Source organism: Zea mays, chromosome 3 (assembly GCF_902167145.1).
Source record: "Zea mays cultivar B73 chromosome 3, Zm-B73-REFERENCE-NAM-5.0, whole genome shotgun sequence".
In the NCBI taxonomy this organism is placed as follows: Eukaryota; Viridiplantae; Streptophyta; class Magnoliopsida; order Poales; family Poaceae; genus Zea; species Zea mays.
In genome coordinates this window covers 160857681-160884425 of record NC_050098.1, presented here as the reverse complement: position 1 = coordinate 160884425, position 26745 = coordinate 160857681, and the positions used below count along the sequence as shown (strand labels likewise).

The 26745-nt window shown below is 47.6% G+C and overlaps 1 protein-coding gene across 1 annotated transcript; it reads right to left on the bottom strand.

Moving 5' to 3' along the window:
* Nucleotides 1-3110: 3110 nt before the first annotated feature.
* LOC100193727 (uncharacterized) lies at nucleotides 3111-6628 on the bottom strand. Its single transcript, NM_001138815.1, is given in 2 exon segments — nucleotides 3111-4615; nucleotides 6429-6628. Coding segments are annotated over 2 exon segments (1332 nt in total). The 5' UTR covers nucleotides 6518-6628; the 3' UTR covers nucleotides 3111-3372.
* Between the last annotated feature and the right edge of the window lie 20117 nt (nucleotides 6629-26745).

Sequence of the window (26745 nt, the reverse complement as noted above, 5' to 3'; positions counted from 1 at the left end):
GGACTATTTATAGGTTGTTTGGTTTGAGAAATAAACTAGTCTATGATCTTTTTATTTCTCACTTTTTTCGTTTGTTTTATGGAATGGAATTAGTTGATCCATTGTCGTCTCATTTCTTATAGTTAGATAGTTAGTACTAATATAAAAGATGAAATTTGAGTAATCGATCTATTATGATGCATCACCTCATTTTGGATGGACTGTGTCGGTACTCTGGATTAGGGGTACTACTTACTACAGTATGAAGACGCGGTGCCCGCGCGGCTATCTCTAGTCGCGTGGTAAACAACACCCGACCCCGCCACGTGGACGGCTCCAGGGCCGCCACGTGGCCAGAGAAGACAATATCCTCCAAGGTATCAACGGTGGGTCCGGACCCCCACGGGAAGGTGTCAGACCCCTGCATACACGGCCCGGACCTCAGGGCTGGGTCCAGGACCTCCGCAGGTACAAATCGGACCCCGGGACGGGTCCCGGACCTCTCTGCGTGGGGTCCGAGCCACTCACAGCGGGGTCCTGGGATTCCGAGACAAGAAATACCCAGGCCTTAATCAAGGTCAGGCGGGGGTCCGGTGCTGACACATGTCCGGACCATGCCGTGTGCGCTCCCGCTCCCCGCTCAGGCGGAGACCCGATGCTGCCACGTGGCCTACTACCCGTGACGTAAGCCAGCGGGTGGAGCCTGACGTAAGGCCTCTAGGCCGCGCGGCCTCTGCATTTAATACGGATAAGGCGCGCCGCCTGTCCGTTCCACTGGCAGGCGATGTACCGCCTCAGTATTAAATGAGCCCTGTCCACTCCACTGGCAGGTAATGTGCTGCCTCAGCATTTAATGAGCCATGTCCACTCCACTGGTAGGCGATGTGCCGCCTCGGCATTTAATGTGCCCTGTCCACTCCGCTGACGGGCGGCGACCAGGCCACTCTGCGGGCGGCGTGCATGTCCATTCCGTTGGCAGGCAGTATGCCCGTGCTGCGGCATACGCTATGCTCGTCATGGCTCGCGTGTTACCGAGGAAGCAGCCGCGAGATATTAATACTATATAGACTACGGACATTATGGCGCTCAGAGATCTTCTGGGCGACACTGGCATTGGATACTTTATATGTATTCCCTCCGTTTTGCCCCTGGGCCCACATGTCGGGGCCAGCGCCCTTGTACGTGCCCCCCTTGAGCTATAAAAGTGACGACACATGACGCTACAAGGAAAAAGACCCAACTTAGGCTCAGGCTCACACACTCTCTCACGCTCACAAGTTAATACAAGCTCTTAAGCTCAATACATCACACAGAGTAGGGTATTACGCTCCGGCGGCCCGAACCACTCTAAACCCTTGTGTGTTCTTGTGTTCTACTCGTTTCCACCTAACAGGCAAGACGCTTAGGTCCCACCTCATCTTAGGATTTAGGGCGGGTGCATTCCGCCACCCGGCCGGAGAATTCTTCTCCGACATTTGGTGCGCTAAGTAGGGGCCTAGGCTTTAGGTTTTTGCTTGTTTTCCTGCTCGGCGCCATGGTCCATATTGTCGAGCACCATGATTTCATGCCCGAAGACTTCATGGTGGAGGAGGCGGCAGCCTCTTCCTCACCACGGGCCACCAACCTCCCCGCGCCTGGTGCTGCTGCTGTGCACTCAGCACGGCAGCATACTCCTGCGCAGACGTCCAGAACGTCTAAGGCTGCGCCAAGGGCGCTATCTGTGGCCAGAGAGTTGCTATGCCACCCTCCTAGCTCTACGGCCTCGCCGGGGCCATGAAGGAGTGGCGTGATGAATAAGAGGTAATAATAGTCGTAGACTACCGTGAGGTATTTCCCATCTGTGTTACTGCTTAAGGGTTCTTGTTTTTGCATATTGTATCAGCATGTACTAATCTGTAGCTTGTAATGCTAGGGTTTAAGTGCATTGCCTTGTATCGTGGATGTCATGACATACCACATCCGGCCCCTCACATTAGCACGTTGCACGTCCCTCATTTAGGACTAGCACACATGTCGGGTGTAGGAATAGTACATGCGGGGTGCAGGAATAACATATTAGGGGTGAAGGAATAGCACATCCCACATCAACGCTTGTTCGCATATATGGATGGCAACGGATAAACTATCCGCAGATAGTGTCTCTGGACATCCATATCCGCGACTTATATCTGATATACGAATCCGTATCCGTTACCCGCTACGAATAAAAAATAGTATCCACATCTGTTACCCGCGGGTAATGGATATCCACGAATATATTTGTTTGCCCACTACACATACAACATATTTAAATCCAGCAAATTCAAATATGATAATATATTTGTTTAGCACATTTAAATATGATAAAAACATGATTGGGGATTTGGGGAGGCTAGATAGTCAGGAGATGGGCGGGCCGCGACCGGACTTGGGCTAGTTGTGGTCCGTGAAGTGGTTCCAAACTCCAGTGACCCACATGTCAGGTTACTTCAACGGATATTCAGGTATAGATACTGATTTTTTTGTACCCGTTTTAAAAATATCCACGGATATCAAATGTTACCTGTATCCGTATCCACGGGTACAGGCTCGTATCCAAAACCGTGCCCAACGGATGTTTTATCCGTGGATACGCGGATAAATCACATCCATTGCCATCTCTATTCGCATAGCACATACGGTGTGTAGGAAACACATCCCGTGTGTTCGAATAGCATATGCAGAGTGTAGTAATAGCACATCCGTAGTTTCCGTATTTAACAATTTAGGAACAAACTAAAATGGAACAAAATAGAGGTACTAGCTTGAAACCAAACACCTAAGATGCGGATGCCGAGATTTAGAATACAGTAAGGATGTCTGATTTACTGTTTGTGGATGTGTTCTAAGGTGCCGGGATTCAGAATATAATAAACTTGGACAGGGGAGCTAGTGTAGATCTCAGAATGCCTGGAACCAGGCGAAGTTGCAGCAAACAATTCAGGCATCAAAACAGCTTCAGATAACAGTGACAGATAGTAGGCAGACTGAAACAGAAGTACGGATACTTCATGTTAATAACAACAAGCACCGTACATCTCCATGCACAATAATTAAAAACATTATTTTCATGGTAATAACAAGCACCACTGCATCTCCATGCACCAGAGTCCAAACATTAACATCCCGGTATTTATTGTATAATGAACTCAGCTCTGGGCAGGTAACTGCACGTTCAGAAAGATTACAAGCTTAACAGAACAGCAGGTGATAAAGGAAACCGTTCGATTGTTTCGGCGGCGTTATACAAAGCAAACCACAGTAATGCGTTTTCGCAGAACTTGTCACAACAACATAGAAAGATCTAAAGATAGGCCAATGATATGAAAGGACTAAAATATTATAGTGCTCAGACAAAGAAGGTAAAATTCCATGTCAGACCAAGGCGCAGGGGACCGGATCAAATGCTGTGCCACATGTTATCCATTGCCTTTTTCGACTCCATGGTAGCATGCAATCAGGAACCTTCTGCCACTCCCTTTTCAAAAGGTTGTATGTAACAAGGCGGTTCATATGCTTCGCCTTCAAGGAGAGCATGAGCAAACCACTGTTGCCCAGGCATTTCATCTTCATGTGCTTACCGTAGAACTCTAAGCACCAGAGATTTGGCATTCTGTCCACCTCCTTCCAGAGGAGAGTCATCTTCTGCAACTCCCATATGCAGATGCAGGTCGCTGCATTTTTGCACAGCAGACCCACCAGCATAACCCTTCCCTGGAACTCGGCAAGTGTGTGATCAGTCAGATGCAGTGGCAGTGGGATGGCAAATTGCCTCCAAATCCCGGTGCTTACATCATATGACAAAACACCATCTGGTTCTGCGCACATGAAGTATATCATGCTGCCAACCGCCACTGGTTGTGACCTCAAATTTAGAGCAAGTGGAAGTTTGATGCTTGGAGGAAAAGTTCCAGGGCAAGACCACACGTTCTTTGTAGAGTCATAAACTTCGCAAGTCCCATCAATATCTAACCACATTACTTTGTAGCCATCACTAGAACTTCTTCCATTCAACACCATCCCTACAACGACTCTTGACCAACCATGGACTGATCTTGGTGGGATCTCCTTCAGTGATTGCGTAAGAGGGTTGCAGATGTAAAAATTCCTGTGGCTCAGATCCAATAAACATACAAGGCCACCCACGGATGCCACTGGAATAACTATCTTCGTATGATTGAGAGGAACAGATTGGTGGTGCCATTTCTTCAGCAAAGGATCATACATCGCAACATTGTTGTTTGAATTCTCATGAGTGATTGTATAGAACCATGGCAGTCCATGTGGAGCTTCAGAGTACTGACGAGAGAAACTGTCTGAGCCCAAAAGGGAAGACCACCTTCGGCAGACAGTGCGGAATCGAAAAATTGCAGCAACAGGAAGCCTTGCTATGACAGTTTCGAAAAGATCTTCAGGGAAATCTCTCCATATCTCTTGTTCCATGACTTCAATTTTGTTTGAGGAGGGTGCCTTTTCACGGTTTCGATCTCTCCGCGGTCGCTTGCAAGGGGGAGATTGGTTAGTTTCCATGATCTTCAGTAATTCCGAGTTGTATCCTGAGCTTCCCCCACAATAATCATCCTTGATTGAACCATGTTCGAAGTCAGGTAAATACCACCTGTAGCATATTGATAGCCCAGTTAGTCCATTTTATTTAAGGGAAAATTAGTCTGGACAGGGTATGAACTATGAACAAGATTTTTTTTAACTGCAAAAGAAAAGGAATAATACAATATATAACCCCCAGTTTAGTTGTTTACCATTCGAAGCATTGTTTTGGACAAAAATACATACAGAAGTATGAAAGTGTCATGTCAATAATTTTGACAGAATCACTTGACTGAATGCATGATTTATTCATGTTGTCGTACATGGAGCAACATGCTTACACTCAAAAAATGACTAATCTGTAACTGTTTTCTCTTGCTTGTCCAATGGGAAATATGAATTTATCAACTAGTTCGCTTTCTGTAGTGCACAAGTATCAATTTTGTCATCCATTTTCCAATCAACATTCATCAACCCTCTCTAAAGCCAAGATGTGATATTCATATTATTTGCCAGGCAATCAGACTATCAGAGGTGTCATGGTCAACCAAGTAGTTTATATCAGGAACAACGCTGGCCAATCATATGTTTCTCAGCAGATTAGACTTGGTATACAGAGGATAATATATTATATTCTTGTGAAGGGAAACAAAAACTCAAATGGCTGGATTCTATGTGAATCTGAGGAAAATTGAAGCTGGGAGGATACTCTCCTTATGGCCTGACAGGCAATGCAGTGAAGGCCTCTTTGGATTACATCCAGGAAACATTGCCTGACATGAGAAGCTTGCCAGAACTCAATTTTACTTGCTACAGGATGGCATGTAACTTTCCACAGAAACAAACTCATACAGCCTAGTGAAGAAAAGAAATCGCAAACAGCAAGCAGCCAAGCACGACGACGCTTATCAAAGCGTGCATAAGAACAATAGCGGTGGCATAAGAGCTTAGAACGAGTCCCAGCATCGAGGAAGGGGGCATATTAGAATGGCTTCTCGGGTTTCCACCGCATGTCCAGCTAAGCCCTGGGACTGGGAGCACTGGAGCAGGTTTACCAAGTCCGCCTCCATTAAAAACCAGTAAAGCACGTGAGGTAAGTTGATTTCCTCCCTTTGCTTTGGTCCCCCTTGCCAACAAAGCTCCACGACGCGGCTCAAAAGTCAAACTGACCGGAGATATGTTAAGATTATCATCGGCGTCGCGTTCGCTAAACTAACCTAGGGTGGAGGCTGCCCTGGTCTCGATTCCATGGGGTTGCGTAAATAATAATCGTGTCCTATGCATGGGGCCAATGCCAAAACCTGTGACCATGGGGCACATAAACTAGCAACAGCCAACATGCCAACAGCAAAGTCAGCAAAACGTAATGTAAAACTAGAGCGAGGGAGGGTATACGGATTGTTACATTTCTACGGCGCGCGCCCTGTTCCTCCGTTCAACAGTGCCAAATCTAGCGCGGAGGAGGTAGGGGTGTGGGGGGAGTGGACGCAGGTAACACCAATTCGAGGGGCCGAAAACAGTGGATCGAAATCCTGTGGCGCACAGACAAGCACCCCAAAGATCCGGCCTAGTAATCTGCTTGGGGAAGTGAAACAAACAGGCGCGGCAGATCAATCAATCAACCGACAAAAAAACAATCAGCTAGTGAGGCCGGCAAATTCGCGATGCGATTGCAAACCCCCGCAGCGCGGCGAGCAGATCCGCGCGAGGCGGGGGCAGAACGGCGGGAGTATAAAGGACGGGGGCGGGGCAGCGAGGACGCGGACGAGAGCGCGAGGTGGGAGCGGAGTAATAACCAAACAACGGGGAGAGAGAGAGAGAGGGAGGAGGAGGAGGAGGAGGAGGAGGAGGCCAGGAGGTTTTCGTTCGCTCGTTCGCCTTGCCTGGGGACGGGGTTGCCGTTGGCGCCGTAGAGGTCCCAGAGCTCCTGGACCTGGCCGACGAGCTGGCGCAGCGCGGCCACCTCCCCCATCGCCAGGCCGCCGGCGCCGCAAGCGCGCGCGCGCCGCCGGCCTCCTCACCGCGCCCCTCCACTGCCTCTGTCGCTCGCCCCCTCCTCTACCTCGTCTTCCGGGTCGGGGTCGGGCCTTCCGGTCGCACCCTCCCTTTCCGCTTCGCTAAATGGACAGCAGCGAAGCAGGTGACGGCGTGAGGCCGCGCGTGCCGTGTCCGTTTGCGTGGCTTCGCCCTCGCCGTGTTCCCGTCCCCGTCCCGTGTGGTGTGGGTGCGGTTTGCTTTTGTTTGCTCGGGTTTATAGATAGCTAGTGTCATCGGTTGGGTTGGGTTTGGGTGTGGTGCGGTTTAAGTAAGCATCAATGATGTCTTTTGTTTTATAATTGTTTTATAATATAACTATGTAATATATGGTCATACTTTATAGTGGGAAATACAATACCAAGATAACACACGTATAAACATGTTTATGCTATTACTAAAAAAAACTATAATCATAATTTATGAAACATTAATGGCCGTGGTTTCCTTCTCACAAAGGTAAATTTGTAGATTAGAGAGTGGTTTGCGGGTTGCAGGTTACTATTCTGATGGCCTTGCTCTAGAGAGCCTAAACAAAAAATGGATTGTTGCCTATTTAATTAAAGTTTTTTTTGTATTTGATGATCAATATAGTTATTTAGACTAATGTGTTTGCTAGTGTTGTTTATTATAGTCCAAAGGATGAACGAAGACAACGAAATGATCAAGGAGATCAACACTCTAAAGCAAGACATTGAATAATTATTAAAGATCTATCAATATCATGCAAAAGAGTCCAAGACATAAGATGTAATAAGCCCACACAAGAAACACAAATACATAGAAAACGGGCTAGCACTGGACAGGTGCAGTGTCTATTAAAAATTAGGCTGAAGAATAAGTACACCAAACGCATATGTAAACCTAACAAGTATACCAGATGTCACATTGGATAGAGCATTGGACGTGTCCGATGATGCATCAGATCATTCACCGAACAACATGCTCAAAAAGGGTTGCAAATGCAACCTAGTTGGGTATAGCTTATCGAATATGTGTGTCGCAACGGTTACCTAGGCTTCAATGATTAGCAATGACTAGTTCACAATGGCTAGCTGACGTAAAACTCACTAGATGTGTCTAGTGTGTCATCAGACATGTGTGGTGATGTGCAGAAAAATAAGCTTTGTTTTAACTGCTCTTTTGGGATTGGGAGTGTCGGGGACTATAATTAGGGGTACCCCTAAGACTCCTAATCTCAGCTGGTAACCCCCATCAGCACAAAGCTGCAAAGGCCTGATGGGTGCGATTAAGGTCAAGGCTCGGTCCACTCAAGGGATACGATCTCGCCTCGCCCGAGCCCAGCCTCGGGCAAGGGCAGCCGACCCCGGAGGATCCACATCTCGCCCGAGGGCCCCCTCAAGCAACGGACACACCTTCGGCTGCCCGAGACCCAGTCTTCGCCAAGAAGCAACCTTGGCCAAATCGCCACACCGACCGACCGTATCGCAGGAGCATTTAATGCGAGGATCGCCTGACACCTTATCCTGACGTGCGCTCTTCAGTCGACAGAGCCGAAGTGACCACAGTCACTTCGCCGCTCCACTGACCGACCTGACAAGAAGACAGCGCCGTCTGCGTCGCTCCGACTGTTGTGCCGCTCGACAGAGTGAGGCTGACAGCAGCCAAGTCCGACCTCGGGCGCCATAGGAAGCTCCGCCTCGCCCGACCCCAGGGCTCGGCCCCCGTCTCGGCCTCGGACGACGAACTCCGCTTCGCCCGACCCCAGGGCTCGGACTCAGCCTCGGCTCCGGAAGACGACGGACTCCGCCTCGCCCGACCCTAGGGCTCGGACTCAGCCTCGACTCCGAAAGACGACGAACTCCGCCTCGCCCGACCCCAAGGCTCGGACTCGGTCTCGGCTCCGAAAGACGACGAACTCCGCCTCGCCCGACCCGGGGCTCGGATTCGACCTCGACCTCGGAGGAGCCTTCGCCTCGCCCGACCTAGGGCTCGGACCGACCACGTCACAGGGGGGGCCATCATTACTGTAACATCCCAAAATCCTAACCTAGGTTTGAAACCCTAATCTACCCCTCCCCTCTTTTCATCCTCTAATTCCAAAAACTCCCTTAGATTTTCTTTCATCATATGCATACACTTTGTTTGATCACAAGCACCTCACTTAGATTTTATTTTCCAACACCTAGAATATCCACCAAATAATTTTGTGCAAAAAGAAAAAGAAACAAATAAGAAATGAGTTGAGAAGGTAAAAAGAAAAAGGAAAAGAATCCCCCCTCTGCTGGGCCAATTCCGGCCCATGGCGCGACCGCCTCCCCTCCCGCGCGCCCGCGCATTCCTCTCCCTCGGTCCATTAGTCGGCCTGCTCACGCGCGAAGCCGCCCGCACGCTCCCCTCACCCGCTCTCGCTGACACGCCAGCCCCACCCGCCAGCCCCTCTCGCTCGCGCGTTTTCCCTCTCTGGCAGACCAGCCCCACCGGTCAGCCGCGTCGTCTTCCCCGCGTACGACGCTCCACCGTCCCTTCACCGCCGTCCCCTCCATCATCGTCCCCTCGCCGCACAGGAAGAGTTCGGCACCGCCTCGTCCTCCCCCCCCTTGACCAACGTCCTTGCCCGGTACCGCCCCACCGTGGAGTCTCATCGGCGGCGCTGTGCGGCATTAATGCCGGCGCTGTGCACCTCACCGGCGCCCGCCGAGCTCCGCCGCTCCCCTTCCCTCGGGCGCCTATAAAAAGGTCACCTCGGGCACCTCCTTCCCCGCACCGGCCTCAGCCACTACCTTCCTCCCCTTGCCCGAGCGCAATTCGCGAAGCGCCGCCGTCTTCCCCCTCTCCGGTGAGTCCTCCCCCCTCCTCCCTCTCCCTCTCCGTTGGTCCAGCGAGAAATTAAGTGAGCCGAGCAGCTCCCTCACGAGGCCACGAACCCGAAGCACCACTTCCCAGCCCCAGTCCCTCACCCAGAGCCCACCGGCGGCGATCCCCGCCACGGAACTCCGCCACCTCCCCGTGGACAGCCCCCTCCCAACCCCCTCTGGCCGAATTGAGCCTACCCTTAGAATCGCCAGCCTCTGCCCGTGCTAAACCACCCTCCCTTGGACCGAGAACCGGGCCACCGGCGGCAAACCGCCGTCGAGCCCACCGGCGACCGGCCCTTCTCCCTCGCTCGGCCGGTTCGCCCACGCCGTCTGGCCGCAACGCCGTTTCCCCCCCCCCCCCCCCCCCCCTCCGCTCTCGCTGACGAGTGGGCCCGCAGCGACGCCGTCGTCCTCGTGCACCCGCGCCGTCTCCCCTCGCTCGTGGGCCGCCGCTGGGCCGTAAGCGCGCCCGCGCGCGCGCTCGCGCCCGAGGTGGGCCAAAAACCCTTCCCCCAGCCCAGCAAAGAAGAGATCTCTTTTTCTTTTTCTGTTTCCACCTTTTTTCTCATTTAATTAGTTTTCTTCAATATTTTATGCACCAAAAATTACCCAAATAATTTTTAAAAAGCCCTAAGTGATAATAATGTTGGTAAATGACACACTACAATTAGTAGACCACTGTTGATGTATTGTTTATTGTCTGTTTTAATAGAAGAAGCGGGGACCGCGGATCCGGAACCCGTAGCCCCAGAAGAAGGGCCGGAGCCCGAACTTCCGGAAGTAGATCTTCTGTGCCAGGAAAGCTTCGACGAAGGCAAGTCCATCCTTCCCTTGATGCATAAATTACCTATTCTCTCTACCACTGCCTAGGCCGGGAATTCAGGGGGAATATTGCATTGTGAGTGAGAGATGGCCCGCATTGGCATATACTTTCTAGATACGAAATGTGGATTGGGAAGAAGGGCAATGTGTTTCTTCAAATAAAGTCTCCTTTTGAAAAGTTATGCGATGAAGGGTACTCACCCTCATCACCTCGGGAGTGGGATGATCAGGGACTCCCTGGTTTAGGGGAGGGCCTAAGGTGTTGGCTCAGCTGGTTTAGGCGTGAGCAGAAGGATTGTCCCCTCATATAAGGACCGGCTTGTCATTTTCACTACCTGTACTCCTTTATAGTACAACCACTTGAGACTGTGTGGGCAGTCACTCAATCCAAACTCGTACGGTCCAACCCCAGGGTTAAGAAGGCTGGGGAGCACCGGGAGGATAAGGAGGGGGAATGTTTTGTCCGGTTTGGACATGGTGGTGGCCTGACTCCTTCCGGATAACCGTTAAGGTTAGGACGTGCGAGGAAGGAAAGAGATCCGGCATTCGGGTCTCGCGACGGTGAGATCGCAGAAACCGGGCTAGTGGGTAAAGTGTACACCTCTGCACAGAGTTGAAAACCTATTCGAATAGTCCGTGTCCACTGGTATGGACGAGTCTGGTATGACATGACAATTAGAGATTTTTCTATGAGGTCATCAAAAGGGAAAAGTGTGGTGATGTGGGTAAGAAACTAAGGCCACGGGAGCGGGAAGCTCAGTGGTGGTTGAGTTTTGGTTACTTTTAAAGACTATGGGAAAAACCTTACATCAACTGCCTTTCTCTAAGAAAATGATGAGTGACTTCAACTACACCAAATAAAGCATGTATATTATAGGTCTCTTTCTCTCTACGGGAGCGGGGTGGGCTTGTGGAATACCTAGTGTATTCACCCAGATTTATTTATGTTTTTCAGCAGCCGAAAACTTCTTTTCTGCTATGCTTGATTGAGAGGGCTACGTCTGCACCCAGTTCTGCCTGTGGCTTGGGCTAGTATATTTTTCCTACTGCGCTTCTTAATTTGGCTCTCTAGAGCTTGTATCCCGGTATTGTAATAATTTTTATCTAAACTCTGTACTATTTGAAGTAAGGAATGTGTTTACTAGCCTCCTGGGACTAGTAATTGTATCACATTTGAGTCCCAAAGGATCGGGACGCTTCAGGTGGTATCAGAGCCCATAGGACTGGTCGTAGGTCACAGCCCTGACCCTAAAACTTGCCCTAAAAAGAAAATACCTCTTTCCCCAAGAAAAGTCTTCTCTCCTCCTCCCCGATTTTAACAGACCCTTCTTTTCCTATTCCAGATGGAAGACTCTCTGGCCATTAGGACATCCTACTGCTCGGAGGTGGAAGGGTTCCCACAACTTTTGCGAAGTTGTGAGCTTCGCATGGGAATCCGCAAGAAACCGGAATACGTCTGGAAGGAGTATCTCGAGGGCAGAATGGAGAAATGCTCTATGGCAGTCTACCTGGGAGAAAGCCGAAACTATCTGAACCATCCTTCCTTCCAAGTCACCTTTACCGGATACCGCTTCCCAGATACTTGCCAGAATGTTGCCCGAACAGCCCTCCGACAACTGTGCTAGAACTACAACAAGGTGATCTTTGAAACCCCCCTTCGCTACTTTCCACCTAGCAACAAGAATACCCCCACCTGGAGGAAAAGACTTCAGGCCCTGTCAGGAGGAGATCCTATTGAGGATGATCCCACCATCGTCTACATGGCTGGATACCTTCACACCCTTGATAACCAATATGATGACCTCACCCTCCACTGCACCTACCTAACCTCCCGGGTGGAAAGTCTGGAGCAAAAAGTCAGGGAACTTTCAGGGGAGAAGGCATCCCTTCAAGAGAGCCTCGCAATAGCTGAAGGCGAGGAAACCAATACCCGTGAGGCTTACCGCACCCTAAAGATGGACTATGACAAGAAACTGAAGAAGCTCGCCCCCGCGAGAAAAATACGCAAGAAGACCAAAAGCCAAGGATGTCAGACTGAGCAGAAGGAAGAAAACCCTCCAACCCTACCCCCTCCCGGGTTAAGGAACTCGTCCGACACCGAGGAGATGTCCCTGGCCAGCCTTGATGACCTTCTCAAGGAATTTGGGGACACTTTAGAGAAGGAGTTCGGGAGTACCCTAGATAGCACTCGTGTGTGATGAGCTTATGATAGCAGTGTGTTGTATTATGTAATGGCTTGATGTAATGAATAAAATAACTAGTTTAAAAAAATGGCATGTGCATGATAGTGACTCTCTTCCCATGGCAGATGGCTTCAGATAAAACCACGCCTACCGCCTCCGGGATTGGAGCAGGTTGTCCTCTGAGAGCCGAAGGAGAAGCTGGCGGAGAAGGGAGTGAGACCCACCTCCCTGCACCTCCGGAACTACCACTACACCTTGCCCAAGTTCTAGCCAATCAAACCCGACTCATTGAAGTCCTCACTCGAAGTCTGGAAAACCAGCGCCCAGGTGGTGGAAGGCCTCAGGACAGGATGGGAGAATTTTTGAGACTCAAGCCTCCCACATTCGCGGGGTCCAGCAATCCCCTTGATGCAGATGACTGGCTTCGCACGATCAAGAGGAAACTGGAAGCCATCGGATGCCCCGAAAATCAGCGTGTCCAACTGGCAGCTCATCAACTTTCAGGAATGGCTTTAGCATGGTGGGACACCTTTAGTGAGGCCGTCAGAGATGCTACCTGGGCAGAATTCGAAATAGCCTTCCGTGAGCACCATGTACCCCAGGGGATAGTTCAACTCAAGGAGGATGAATTCCGGGAGCTAACTCAAGGCGAGAGAACAGTCAGTGAGTATGTGCACAAGTTCACAGAATTGGCCCGTTACGCGCCTGAGGATGTCAGCACCGAGTCCAGGAAGATGGCCCGTTTTATGAAAGGACTAAGACCCGAGCTTAAGACCATCCTCGCCAGCCAGGACTTCCTCAACTTCTCTCACCTCTCCAACAAGGCTATCCAAGTGGAAAGGGCAAAAGAGGAAGAGAAAGGGCACCTCAAGAGGAAATTCCAAGTCCTCCGAGCTCAACAGCAAGAACGTCACCAGAGAGCTCGACCCTTTGGACTCCCACCCAGAGGACCAAGCTTCAATAAACCATCTGGACCCACTCCATCGCGCTACAGTCAGCAGAGTCAGAGCTCCCTTCAGGCACCCTGTAACACCCACTTTGTAATTTGCTAGAAATAATACCAATAGAGAAACAATTTCTCTTTATGTGAGTTTGATCTTTATGCATCATCATATGTGAACACCATGCCCAAAAACAATTAATAAAAAAAATATGCTACTAAATCATTGCATCATGCTGAATATTTTATTGGTGTGTGCATTTTTGTGACAATATTATAATAATGTAGAAAGAAATATGTTAAATACCCAGATGGGGATTTAAATCCTAAAATAATCCTAGAATTAAAAAAAGAGAGAAGGAAGAGATTATACAAAATAGAGGAAAATAAATATATGAAAGAATACATTTTGTTCCTACTAATATTTTAATTTAGGTATTTAACTCAGTTATGAAGCTCACAAACAAGTTTGAATTTAAAATGGAGATTTAAAAATGAAATGAAACAGAAAATAAAAAGAAAAAGGGAAAGAGAGCTTACTGGGCCTCGGAACCCACATTTCGGCCCACCATTTCTTTCCTCTGCGCAAGCCCAGCTCCTGGTGATGGCGCCGACAGGCGGGCCCACGCTGTCATCACCTCCCTTACGCGCGGGGCCAACTGTCAGCCGCTGCCCACTATCTCCTCTCACGCCCGCTCCTTTCACTCTGTATGTGACCGTTGGGACCCACTCGTCAGTCCTCTCCCACCTTCAACCGATAGCGCGTCGCTCGCCTACCCGCGCGAGAAGCTCGCCGCTGGGACCGGGCCTGCTCTGAGCGACGGACTCGTTCACGCCGCGCGATCTTCTCGGACGCCCGGATATAAACACGGCCGCGACCCCCTCGTCCTCGCTCGCAAGCCCTGTTCGCCGGAATCCCTGTGCCCACTACCACCATTGTTGCAGATAGATAGCCACCGTCGTCCTTCATGCTCGGCACCCAATTGGATCCCCGTGTGCGGCCCGAAGGCTTCGCCCGAGTCCCTGGTCCGTTCCGGTGGCGATTACGGGGCAGGAGGGTGACAGGAGCGCGCCCAATCCGTCTCCACCGTCGCGCATTCGCGGGTCGCCGTGGACCGACCGACTCGACGCCGGACTTTGGGTAAGGACCCACTCTCCTAGTTCGCCTTCGGCTCAATTTCATTCCACGCCTAGCGTATTAGGGTATGGCGCACTGGAGCCATGGATTTGCTTACGCCGACGAGCTCCGCCGCCGCGGGGAGCTGTGCTCCATCGCTGGGGCGCTGTCGGGTCAGGGGAAAGAGCCTGGACGTCGGATTAGAGACGTGCGGTCTAGATCGGATCTGTGCGTACCGGTTCACTAGAGTCGATCTGGAGCGTTGGCAGTTGATCGGACGGAGCTGACGATTAAGGGTGATGGCGTGTTGTGCACCGTCAGATCTGGATCTGAGGAGCCACGCTGCGTACCGGTTCACTCGAGTTATGATCTAATCTGGGCCGTAGGTATAGGATCGGGCGGCCCAGAATTGAGCTTACCCCTTCGCCGAGCCAAAACTGCAAAATAGCCCCTCGGTTTCATTAAAATCAACCCGCCGTCCATAGTAACTATGCGCTGTGTCTCGGGTTTCTTGTCCCGAGCCCCCTGCATTCTCTGAAAATTGAGGCCCAGTCCAGAGATCGTTTAAATTAAATAAATGAAGTGGAAAATAGATTTTTAATAGGAAAATAATTACTAGAACTTCAATAATTCATAGAAAATCCATTTTTAGTCCAAATTAGTCCATTCCACTTTCTAAAATTTTATAATTTTATTCTCTATCACTCAGAGCCTCTGTTTTATCACGAAAACAGTAAGAAAAGTTATTTCTCACTTAATCCTATTTAAAACACATGGAACCTTTGAAAATTCATAACTTAAATTCTATAACTCCAAAAATTATGATTCCTGTTCCTAGGATTTTATTTTAATGTGTAGATTATTACTGTGTATTTTGTTTATATGTTTGGTGTAATGTTAATTTCTCTATACGCACTGTGCTTGTTTGTATTGTGGCGAGTAGAAGAGCCCGTTGCTGAGAATCCTGGTGAGCAGCAGGTTGAAGTAGCTGAGCAGGAGCTCATTGAAGGCAAGTTGTGCCCTTGACCACTTTTTACCCAATAATGTTCTTTAATATCATTTATCCATGTATAGGTTAATTTTGATGGGACCCAATAGGTCACCCTAGATTGTTTATCTCATTACCTTGTTTACCCCTGAATCACTTGGGTAGTTTGCTATTGCTTTACATGGTTTTGGGATAATCATTTATTATATCTATGTTCCAATTATTCTTTTTATTCTATTTATGTTCATGTCAAGTTCATTAATGTTAATTGGAACATAGAGCTTAACTTGAGAACCACGTGCCACCACAAGGGTTTAATGGGACGCCCTTGGCTGACTAATTAGGAAAGCTAGTGGAAGACTACCTTACCCGAAAAGGGCAAGGGCAGTAGGGGAGTGGTCAGTGTAGGGAGGTCCTTGGTTGATTTTGCTGCGATGGCGGTCAGACAAGAACCCTGCATTGGAGCTTCCTATAAACTGTAGCGGGTTTTCGGAAGCTAGTGGAACTTTGTAAAGGCCTCGTAGTGTTGCCCTCTCGCGCTTCCTAGGTAGAGGTGTATGGGATTCACGACCCCTTGGCAGATGGGTAGCATGGCTTGTGGGTAAAGGGTACAACCTCTGCAGAGTGTAAAACTGGTATACTAGCCGAGCTCACGGTCATGAGCGGCTCAGAACTCTCTGATGTTTAAATTATGGAACTTAAATTCAATTTGGTCATTTGCATTGCATGGGTTTATTATTAATTTTGTTCTATTATTTATTAAGGTTTGGTATTTACTTACACTTAGTAATTGCTAATAAAATTTTGACCAACTACTTAAAAGCAATGCTCAGCTTTAACCATTCTCTTTGATAAGCCTTACACTCCATCAGCTCCCACCTTTGGTGAGTTCATGTCACATTATTCCCCACAACTTGTTGAGCGATGATCATGTGTGAGCTCACCCTTGCTGTCTCACACCCCCCCACAGGAGAAGAGCAGGTGGTTCAGGAGGAGCCACAAGGCGAGGAGTATGATCTGATCTAGGTGGCGTTTCTCAGTTGACATTGGCGCCAACGATCCTTAATTTGTTTTATGTTTATTCTTTTATTTTGTAATAAGTCTTCCGCTATGTAATAAGTACTCTGTTGTTTTGTGACATTTATCTCTATACACTCTGTTATTATATATGTTGTCTTCTTGGCGCATGTATGAGATGCACCTGGCTTTGTTCCTTAAAGTCGGGTGTGACAGAAGTGGTATCAGAGGAAATGTTGACTGTAGGACGAAACCTAGATAGAAATGGACAGACCCTTTCCTACTTACCTTACTCTGACTCATTCTATACTCATCTCATCTTGATCTTGTCTCACCTTTTGATATTCTACTCTGATTAATCTTATCTTTTCTACTCTAAGACAAGATGGATTTCACACCTTGGAATCCTACCACTAAGATCTTTTTAAGAGATAGGGAACCTAAGACGAAATTAAAACTATTTTTTTTAAAATGTTGTTTGATTGTTCTGATGATAAATGCTTGATTTGCTTCTTTGATTGATTGAAACATTATAGTTGGGCATCTTAGCATGTACCACCATAAGGTAATGTATTAGCTTTAGTGAATAACACACTAATCTACTTAGCTAATAAATCCCCCACAGTAACATTCCTCGTAATTACTCGCCTTGTCTACAATTCTTCCTTTCTTACCCCTATACTATTAGAAGAGAGCAGTATAGACTTGATCCTTGGTATGTCAAGGTTAAGAAAGTCAAAGACAATTGCTAAGGGAACCATAGAACTCACCAGTTCCAAAGGAGAAAGATTTGAAGTTGGAATTGCAGTAACTACCGCCACCAGACTAGCGGCATTCTTAGTTGATGGGAAGTTTGTTGGTGTCAACATCCGTGTGGTTAGAGATTTTCCGGATGTCCTCCCAGAAGAGTTACCATGGATGCCACCATATAGGGAAGTTGAGTTTGTCATTAATCCCTTACCTAGGCTGCCCCTACTTTCGAACGGTCATACAAGATGTCTGTAGAAGAGTTAAAGGGACTAAAGAAGCAGTTAACAGAATTACAAGAGGCTGGGTACATACGTCCGAGTTCCTCACCTTGGGGAGCGCCAGTTCTATTTATACAGACGGAAGATGGATCGCAAGGGATGTGCGTGGATTATAGGTCCCTTAACGGGGTCACTGTGAAGAACAAGTACCCGTTGTCCCGATTGAGGATTTATTTGATCAGAGGAGAGGTGCTAGGATATTCTCGAAGATTGATCTCCGAACGGGTTATCACCAAGTGAAGATTAGGCCATCGGATATTCCCAAGACGACTTTGTCAACCCGATATGGTTTATATGAGTTTACCGTTATGTCATTTGGACTAACTAATGCACTAGCCTATTTTATGGATCTGAAGAATAAAGGTGTTCATGATCTAGACAGATTCGTCATGGTTTTCATCGACGATATTTTTAGTTATTCCAAGAGTGATAGTGATCATGAGGAGCATCTGAGATTGGTGCTACAGAAGCTACAAGAAAATCAACTCTACGCCAAGTACAGTAAATGCGAGTTTTGGATTGACGAGGTGTCATTCCTTGGACATATCATTTCTAATGGAGGGATATCAGTGGATCCTGCTAAAGTCAAGGAAATAGTGGTGTGGAGCATACCCACTACAATTACGGAGATTCAGAGTTTCTTAGGACTTGCAGGATATTATCGGAGATTTATTGAAGGATTTTCTAAGATTGCTTAGTCTATGAGCTCACTTCTGGAGAAGGGAAGAGAATTTAAGTGGGATGAGAAATGTCAAGACAACTTTGATCAATTGAAGAAGAGATTGATGTCACCACCAGTGTTGGTTATGCCAGACCTACAGAAGGGATTTGACATTTATTGTGATGCATGTGGCCAAGGCTTAGGATGTGTGCTCATGCAAGAAGGACATGTGATTGCCTATGCGTCTTGTCAGTTACGCAGACATGGATTGAACTACCCCACACATGACTTGGAATTGGCAGTCGTTGTGCATGCGCTTAAGATTTGGAGACACTACATTATGGGAACCAAGTGCCAAGTATATACGGATCATAAGAGTCTGGAGTATATATTCACTCAGAAGGATCACAACCTTAGGCAACGCCGTTGGTTGGAGCTTATTAAGGATTATGATTTGGAGATTCACTATCACCCGGGCAAGGCGAATTTGGTTGCAGATGCCTTGAGTCGCAAGGAGCATGTTCATTCAGCTATTGTTGCCCAGCTACCCGATGAGATTGTTGAGGATTTCAGGAGACTTAACCTGGGGATAGTTGCTCATACTAAAGGAGTTACTATTGATGTGGAACCTACTTTGGAGCAAGAAATCCGCAAAGGACATATTGGTGATGCTAAGATACAAGAGATTAAGGATCTGATTACTGAAGGTCGAGTTCCGGAATTTACGGAAGATGAGCAGGGCACCGTATGGTTCAAGGACAGGATGTGTGTTCCTGATATTGAAAGCCTTCGAGAGACTATTTTAAAGGAGGCCCATGACTCGGACTATTCTATCCATCCTGGTAGTACTAAGATGTATCAGGATTTGAAGCGGAAATATTGGTGGTATGGATTGAAAAGAGATGTGGCTGCACATGTGGCTATGTGCGATGTATGTCAAAGAGTTAAGGCTGAACATCAGAGGCCAGCTGGACTATTGCACCCACTAAAGATACCCGAGTGGAAGTGGGAAGAGATTGGTATGGATTTCATTACTGGATTGCCTCGCACCCAGAAAGGATATGATGCTATATGGGTGATCATGGATAGATTGACTAAAGTGGCTCACTTTATTCCTGTAAAGACTACTTATAAAGGTTCTCGGCTAGCAGAGTTATATATGGCTCGGATTATGTGTTTGCATGGAGTACCAAAGAAGATCGTGTCTGATCGAGGTTCACAGTTTACCTTAAGATTTTGGAGAAGCTTTCATGAGAATATGAGTACAAAGTTGAATTTCAGTACGGCTTATCACCCCCAGACTGATGGACAGACTGAAAGGACAAATCAAGTATTGGAAGATATGTTGAGAGCATGTGCCCTTCAGCATGGAGGAAGTTGGGATAAAAGTCTACCTTATGCTGAATTCTCATATAATAATAGTTATCAGGCCAGTCTGAAGATGTCACCTTTTGAAGCTTTATATGGGAGGAAGTGCAGGACTCCTCTATATTGGGATCAGACTGGAGAGAGACAGTTCTTTGGGCCTGAATTGATTCAAGAAGCAGAAGAACAAGTCCATATAATTCGAGAAAATTTGAGGGTAGCTCAAACCAGGCAAAAGAGCTATGCTCATAATAGAAGGAGGCCACTGGATTTTGAAGAAGGAGATTATGTGTACCTCAAGGTGTCACCACTTCGTGGAATGAGGAGATTTAAAGTTAAGGGCAAATTGTCCCCTCGCTATATTGGACCATTCTTGATCTTTAGGCGAGTTGGGGAGATGGCATACCAACTCGAGTTACCTACTAGTCTATCGGATGTGCATAATGTGTTCCACGTATCTCAACTGAAGAAGTGTCTCCGTGTCCCTAAGGAACAGTTACCAATGGAAGAGCTCAGTGTTCAGGGTGATTTGACTTACACGGAATACCCAATCAAGATTCTTGACACATTGACTAGAGTTACAAGAAATAAGGTGATAAAGATGTGTAAAGTGCAATGGAGTCACCACGGTGAAGATGAAGCAACTTGGGAAAGAGAAGAAGAGCTTCGCATAGATTTTCCCCACCTTTTCCCTAGATCTTCTTAAATCTCGAGGACGAGATTATTTTTAAGGGGGGTAGGATTTGTAACACCCACTTTGTAATTTGCTAGAAATAATACCAATAGAGAAACAATTTCTCTTTATGTGAGTTTGATCTTTATGCATCATCATATGTGAACACCATGCCCAAAAACAATTAATAAAAAAATATGCTACTAAATCATTGCATCATGCTGAATATTTTATTGGTGTGTGCATTTTTGTGACAATATTATAATAATGTAGAAAGAAATATGTTAAATACCCAGATGGGGATTTAAATCCTAAAATAATCCTAGAATTAAAAAAAGAGAGAAGGAAGAGATTATACAAAATAGAGGAAAATAAATATATGAAAGAATACATTTTGTTCCTACTAATATTTTAATTTAAGTATTTAACTCAGTTATGAAGCTCACAAACAAGTTTGAATTTAAAATGGAGATTTAAAAATGAAATGAAACAGAAAATAAAAAGAAAAAGGGAAAGAGAGCTTACTGGGCCTCGGAACCCACATTTCGGCCCACCATTTCTTTCCTCCGCGCAAGCCGAGCTCCTGGTGATGGCGCCGACAGGCGGGCCCACGCTGTCATCACCTCCCTTACGCGCGGGGCCAACTGTCAGCCGCTGCCCACTATCTCCTCTCACGCCCGCTCCTTTCACTCTGTATGTGACCGTTGGGACCCACTCGTCAGTCCTCTCCCACCTTCAACCGATCGCGCGTCGCTCGCCTACCCGCGCGAGAAGCTCGCCGCTGGGACCGGGCCTGCTCTGAGCGACAGACTCGTTCACGCCGCGCGATCTTCTCGGACGCCCGAATATAAACACGGCCGCGACCCCCTCGTCCTTGCTCGCAAGCCCTGTTCGCCGGAATCCCCGTGCCCACTACCACCATTGTTGCAAATAGATAGACACCGTCGTCCTTCGTGCTCGGCACCCAATTGGATCCCCGTGTGCGGCCCGAAGGCTTCGCCCGAGTCCCTGGTCCGTTCCGGTGGCGATTACGGGGCAGGAGGGTGACAGGAGCGCGCCCAATCCGTCTCCGCCGTTGCGCATTCGCGGGTCGCCGTGGACCGACCGACTCGACGCCGGACTTTGGGTAAGGACCCGCTCTCCTAGTTCGCCTTCGGCTCAATTTCATTCCACGCCTAGCGTATTAGGGTATGGCGCACTGGAGCCATGGATTTGATTACATCGGCAAGCTCCGCCGCCGTGGGGAGCTGTGCTCCATCGCCGGGACGCTGTCTAGTCAGGGGAAAGAGCCTGGACGTTGGATTAGAGACGTGCGGTCTAGATCGGATCTGTGCGTACCGGTTCACTAGAGTCGATCTGGAGCGTTGGCAGTTGATCGGACGGAGCTGGCGATTAAGGGTGATGGCGTGTTGTGCACCGTCAGATCTGGATCTGAGGAGCCACGCTGCGTACCGGTTCGCTCGAGTTATGATCTAATCTGGGCCGTAGGTATAGGATCGGGCGGCCCAGAATTGAGCTTACCCCTTCGCCGAGCCAAAACTGCAAAATAGCCCCTCGGTTTCATTAAAATCAACCCGCCGTCCATAGTAACTATGCGCTGTGTCTCGGGTTTCTTGTCCCGAGCCCCCTGCATTCTCTAAAAATTGAGGCCCAGTCCAGAGATCGTTTAAATTAAATAAATGAAGTGGAAAATAGATTTTTAATAGGAAAATAATTGCTAGAACTTCAATAATTCATAGAAAATCCATTTTTAGTCCAAATTAGTCCATTCCACTTTCTAAAATTTTATAATTTTATTCTCTATCACTCAGAGCCTCTGTTTTATCACGAAAACAGTAAGAAAAGTTATTTCTCACTTAATCCTATTTAAAACACATGGAACCTTTGAAAATTCATAACTTAAATTCTATAACTCCAAAAATTATGATTCCTGTTCCTAGGATTTTATTTTAATGTGTAGATTATTACTGTGTATTTTGTTTATATGTTTGGTGTAATGTTAATTTCTCTATATGCACTGTGCTTGTTTGTTTTGTGGCGAGTAGAAGAGCCCGTTGCTGAGGATCCTGGTGAGCAGCAGGTTGAAGTAGCTGAGCAGGAGCTCATTGAAGGCAAGTTGTGCCCTTAACCACTTTTTACCCAATAATGTTCTTTAATATCATTTATCCATGCATAGATTAATTTTGATGGGACCCAATAGGTCACCCTAGATTGTTTATCTCATTACCTTGTTTACCCCTGAATCACTTGGGTAGTTTGCTATTGCTTTACATGGTTTTGGGATAATCATTTATTATATCTATGTTCCAAGTATTCTTGTTATTCTATTTATGTTCATGTCAAGTTCATTAATGTTAATTGGAACATAGAGCTTAACTTGAGAACCACGTGCCACCACAAGGGTTTAATGGACGCCCTTGGCTGACTAATTAGGAAAGCTAGTGGAAGACTACCTTACCCGAAAGGGGCAAGGGCAGTAGGAAAGTGGTCAGTGTAGGGAGGTCCTTGGTTGATTTTGCTGCGATGGCGGTCTGACAAGAACCCTGCATTGGAGCTTCCTATAAACTGTAGCGGGTTTTCGGAAGCTAGTGGAACTTTGTAAAGGCCTCGTAGTGTTGCCCTGCCGCGCTTCCTAGGTAGATGTTTATGGGATTCGCGACCCCTTGGCAGATGGGTAGCATGACTTGTGGGTAAAGGGTACAACCTCTGCAGAGTGTAAAACTGGTATACTAGCCGAGCTCACGGTCATGAGCGGCTCAGGACTCTCTGATGTTTAAATTATGGAACTTAAATTCAATTTGGTCATTTGCATTGCATGGGTTTATTATTAATTTTGTTCTATTATTTATTAAGGTTTGGTATTTACTTACACTTAGTAATTGCTAATAAAATTTTGACCAACTACTTAAAAGCAATGCTCAGCTTTAACCATTCTCTTTGATAAGCCTTACACTCCATCAGCTCCCACCTTTGGTGAGTTCATGTCACATTATTCCCCATAACTTGTTGAGCGATGATCATGTGTGAGCTCACCCTTGCTATCTCACACCCCCCACAGGAGAAGAGCAGGTGGTTCAGGAGGAGCCACAAGGCGAGGAGTATGATCTGATCTAGGTGGCGTTTCTCAGTTGACATTGACGCCAACGATCCTTAATTCGTTTTATGTTTATTCTTTTATTTTGTAATAAGTCTTCCGCTATGTAATAAGTACTCTGCTGTTTTGTGACATTTATCTCTATACACTCTGTTATTATATATGTTGTCTTCTTGGCGCATGTATGAGATGCACCTGGCTTTGTTCCTTAAAGCCGGGTGTGACACACCCTCCGTTGCAAGCAACCAACCGCCAGCAAATGCCTGTTGGCACTGCGGAGACCCCAGTCACTTTAAGAATAACTGCCCTCAGTTAAAGGCACCCGGACCGACCTACTCCAACTCGGTGAATGGCCCCAAGATTCCCTCGGCACCTACCTCCAAGGCACCTCTTTCCAACAGCCAGCAGAGCAGGACTCAGTACCAGGGCAGGGCCCGAGTCAACCACGTCGACGCTCAAGAAGCCCACCAAGCCCCGGGATTAGTGCTCGGTGAGTTCCTTGTTGAATTTACTCCCGCTACTGTGCTTTTTGATTCGGGAGCATCCCATTCTTTTATAGCCGCTAAGTTTGTGGAAAAGCATGGCATCCCCTCTACACCCCTAGCTATCCCTTTGGTCACCCGAACCCCGGGATCAGACCTCCTGTGCCAACTCAGGTGCTCTCAAGTCAGAATTCTCTTAAGTGGGGTAGTGTTCCTGGCAGACTTAACTGTCTTGCCATCCCAAGGGATTGATGTGATCCTAGGAATGGATTGGCTAACTAAGCACAAAGGTATCATCAGCTGCGCAAGCAAGACTGTTCTTCTCACCGATCACCAAGGAAAGGCAGTTTCCTGTCAAGCCCAGCCGCCCACAAACGATCCAATGATGTTTAATCTGGCAGCAGAAAACATGTCTGTAATCGAAGAGTTTGAGGATGTATTTCCGGAAGAGTTGCCTGGAATGCCACCAGAAAGAGGAGTGGAGTTCTATAGAGATCTCATTCCTGGCACTGCGCCCATCGCAAAGAGACCATACCGCATGGCCCCCACAGAGTTAGCAGAAATAAAACTCCAAATTGCAGAGCTGCAACAAAAAGGGTACATCCATCCCAGTTCGTCTCCCTGGGGAGCACCCGTCCTTTTCGTTACCAAAAAGGATGGAAGTATGAGAATGTGTATTGATTATCGATCCCTGAATGAAGTTACAATCAAGAATAAGTACCCTCTCCCTCGGATCGATGACCTCTTCTACCAGCTGTAGGGAGCCAAATACTTCTCCAAGATAGACCTCAGGTCAGGGTATCACCAACTGAGGATCAAGGAAGCAGACATTTAGAAGACTGCATTCGTCACCAGATACGGGCAATATGAATTCACAGTGATGCCATTTGGGCTAACAAACGCACCCGCCTTTTTCATGAACCTCATGAATAAGGTGTTTATGGAAGAATTGGATAAGTTCGTCGTGGTTTTTATCGACGACATCCTCATCTATTCCAAAAATCGCAAGGACCACGAGTGTCACCTTCGAATCGTCCTCGGAAGACTTAGGGCACATCAACTTTATGCTAAGCTCAGCAAGTGTGAGTTCTGGTTAGAAAAGATAGCTTTCCTGGGGCATATCTTGACTGCAGAAGGGATAGAAGTAGACCCATCCAAGGTAGAAGCCGTTTCAAAATGGAAACAGCCATCCAACGTCAGTGAAGTACGAAGCTTTCTGGGAATGGCAGGGTATTACCGCCGCTTTATCAAGGGATTCTCCAGCATAGCAAAACCTATGACTGAACTTCTCAAAAAGGACAATAAGTTTGCGTGGACTCCAAAATGTGAGGAAAGTTTCCAGATCATTAAGGAAAAGCTTACAACCACGCCAGTTTTGACACTGCTAGATATACACCAGGATTTCGTCATTTTCTGTGATGCTTCAAGGCAAGGCTTAGGGTGTGTCTTGATGCAAAATGAGAAAGTTATTGCCTATGCATCCCGCTTACTCAAGCCCCACGAGCAGAACTACCCTACCCACGACTTGGAATTGGCAGCCATAGTTCACGCCCTGAAAATATGGAGGCATTATCTGATCGGGAACAAATGCCACATCTTCACTAATCACAAGAGTCTGAAGTACATCTTCACGCAACCGGACCTCAACCTCCATCAAAGAAGATGGCTTGAATTGATCAAGGATTATGACCTCGAAATCCACTACCACCCCGGGAAGGCCAACGTGGTAGCAGACGCCCTCAGCCAAAAACCTTTCAGGATTAAAGGAACCACTTTTTGGAAGATTGGAAGAAAGAATCAGCTCAGCTAAATGCATGTCTGGGAGACGACGGTAGCCTGGAAGTCAAGCCAGTTCTAGAAGATCTCATATGCAAGGCTCAACGCCTGGACGAAGAAACAGCCAGACTTATGGAGAGAGCTCGCAAGGAGCAACCTCCGGACCTTAGGACAGATGAGCAAGGAGTCCTCTGGTTCAAGAACCGCCTGTGTGTACCATGGGGAGAGGCACGGGAAGTCCTGCTCAATGAAGCCCACAACTCAGCTTACTCCATCCACCCAGGAACCACTAAGATGTACCTGGACCTCAAAGCCAGATACTGGTGGAAAGGGATGAAGAAGGAAATAGCACAGTATGTGGCCCGGTGTGACACCTGTCAGCGAACAAAGGCCGAACATCAGAAGCCTGCAGGCCTACTTCAACCCCTCCCAGTACCTGAATGGAAGTGGGAAGAAATAGGCATGGATTTCATGACCGGACTGCCCCGAACGCAGAAAGGAAATGATTCTATATGGGTAGTAATCGATCGTCTCACCAAGGTGGCCCACTTAGTTCCAGTAAAGACCACTTTTGGAGGAGCCGCCCTTGCCCGAATATACCTTAAAGAGATAGTCAGACTCCATGGCATCCCGCGGAAGATAGTATCAGATAGAGGAACACAGTTCACTTCAAAATTTTGGAAGGGCCTCCAGCAAGCAATGGGCACCAAGCTAGATTTCAGCACCGCTTACCACCCCCAGTCAGATGGTCAAACGGAAAGAGTCAACAAGATCCTCGAAGATTTGCTAAGAGCCTGTGTGCTAACATTCGATAGGGATTGGGAGTCCAGTTTGCCGTACGCCGAATTCTCGTACAACAACAGCCATCAGGCCAGCATCAAAATGTCACCGTTCGAAGCACTGTACGGAAGAAAATGCCAGACTCCCCTAATGTGGTCCAATGTAGGGGAAAGGACACTAGAAGGACCCGACTTTGTTAAGGAAGCCGAAGAGAAAGTTGCCTTGATCCGCAAGAGATTACTTGAAGCTCAAAGTCGACAGAAGAGTTACGCAGACAACAGACGAAGGGAACTCGATTTGAGGAAGGAGATTTCGTTTATATCAAGGTCTCCCCGATGTGTGGTGTCAAAAGGTTTCAAATGAAAGGAAAGCTAGCACCACGTTTCGTCGGTCCCTACCCCGTCATTGCCCGAATAGGACC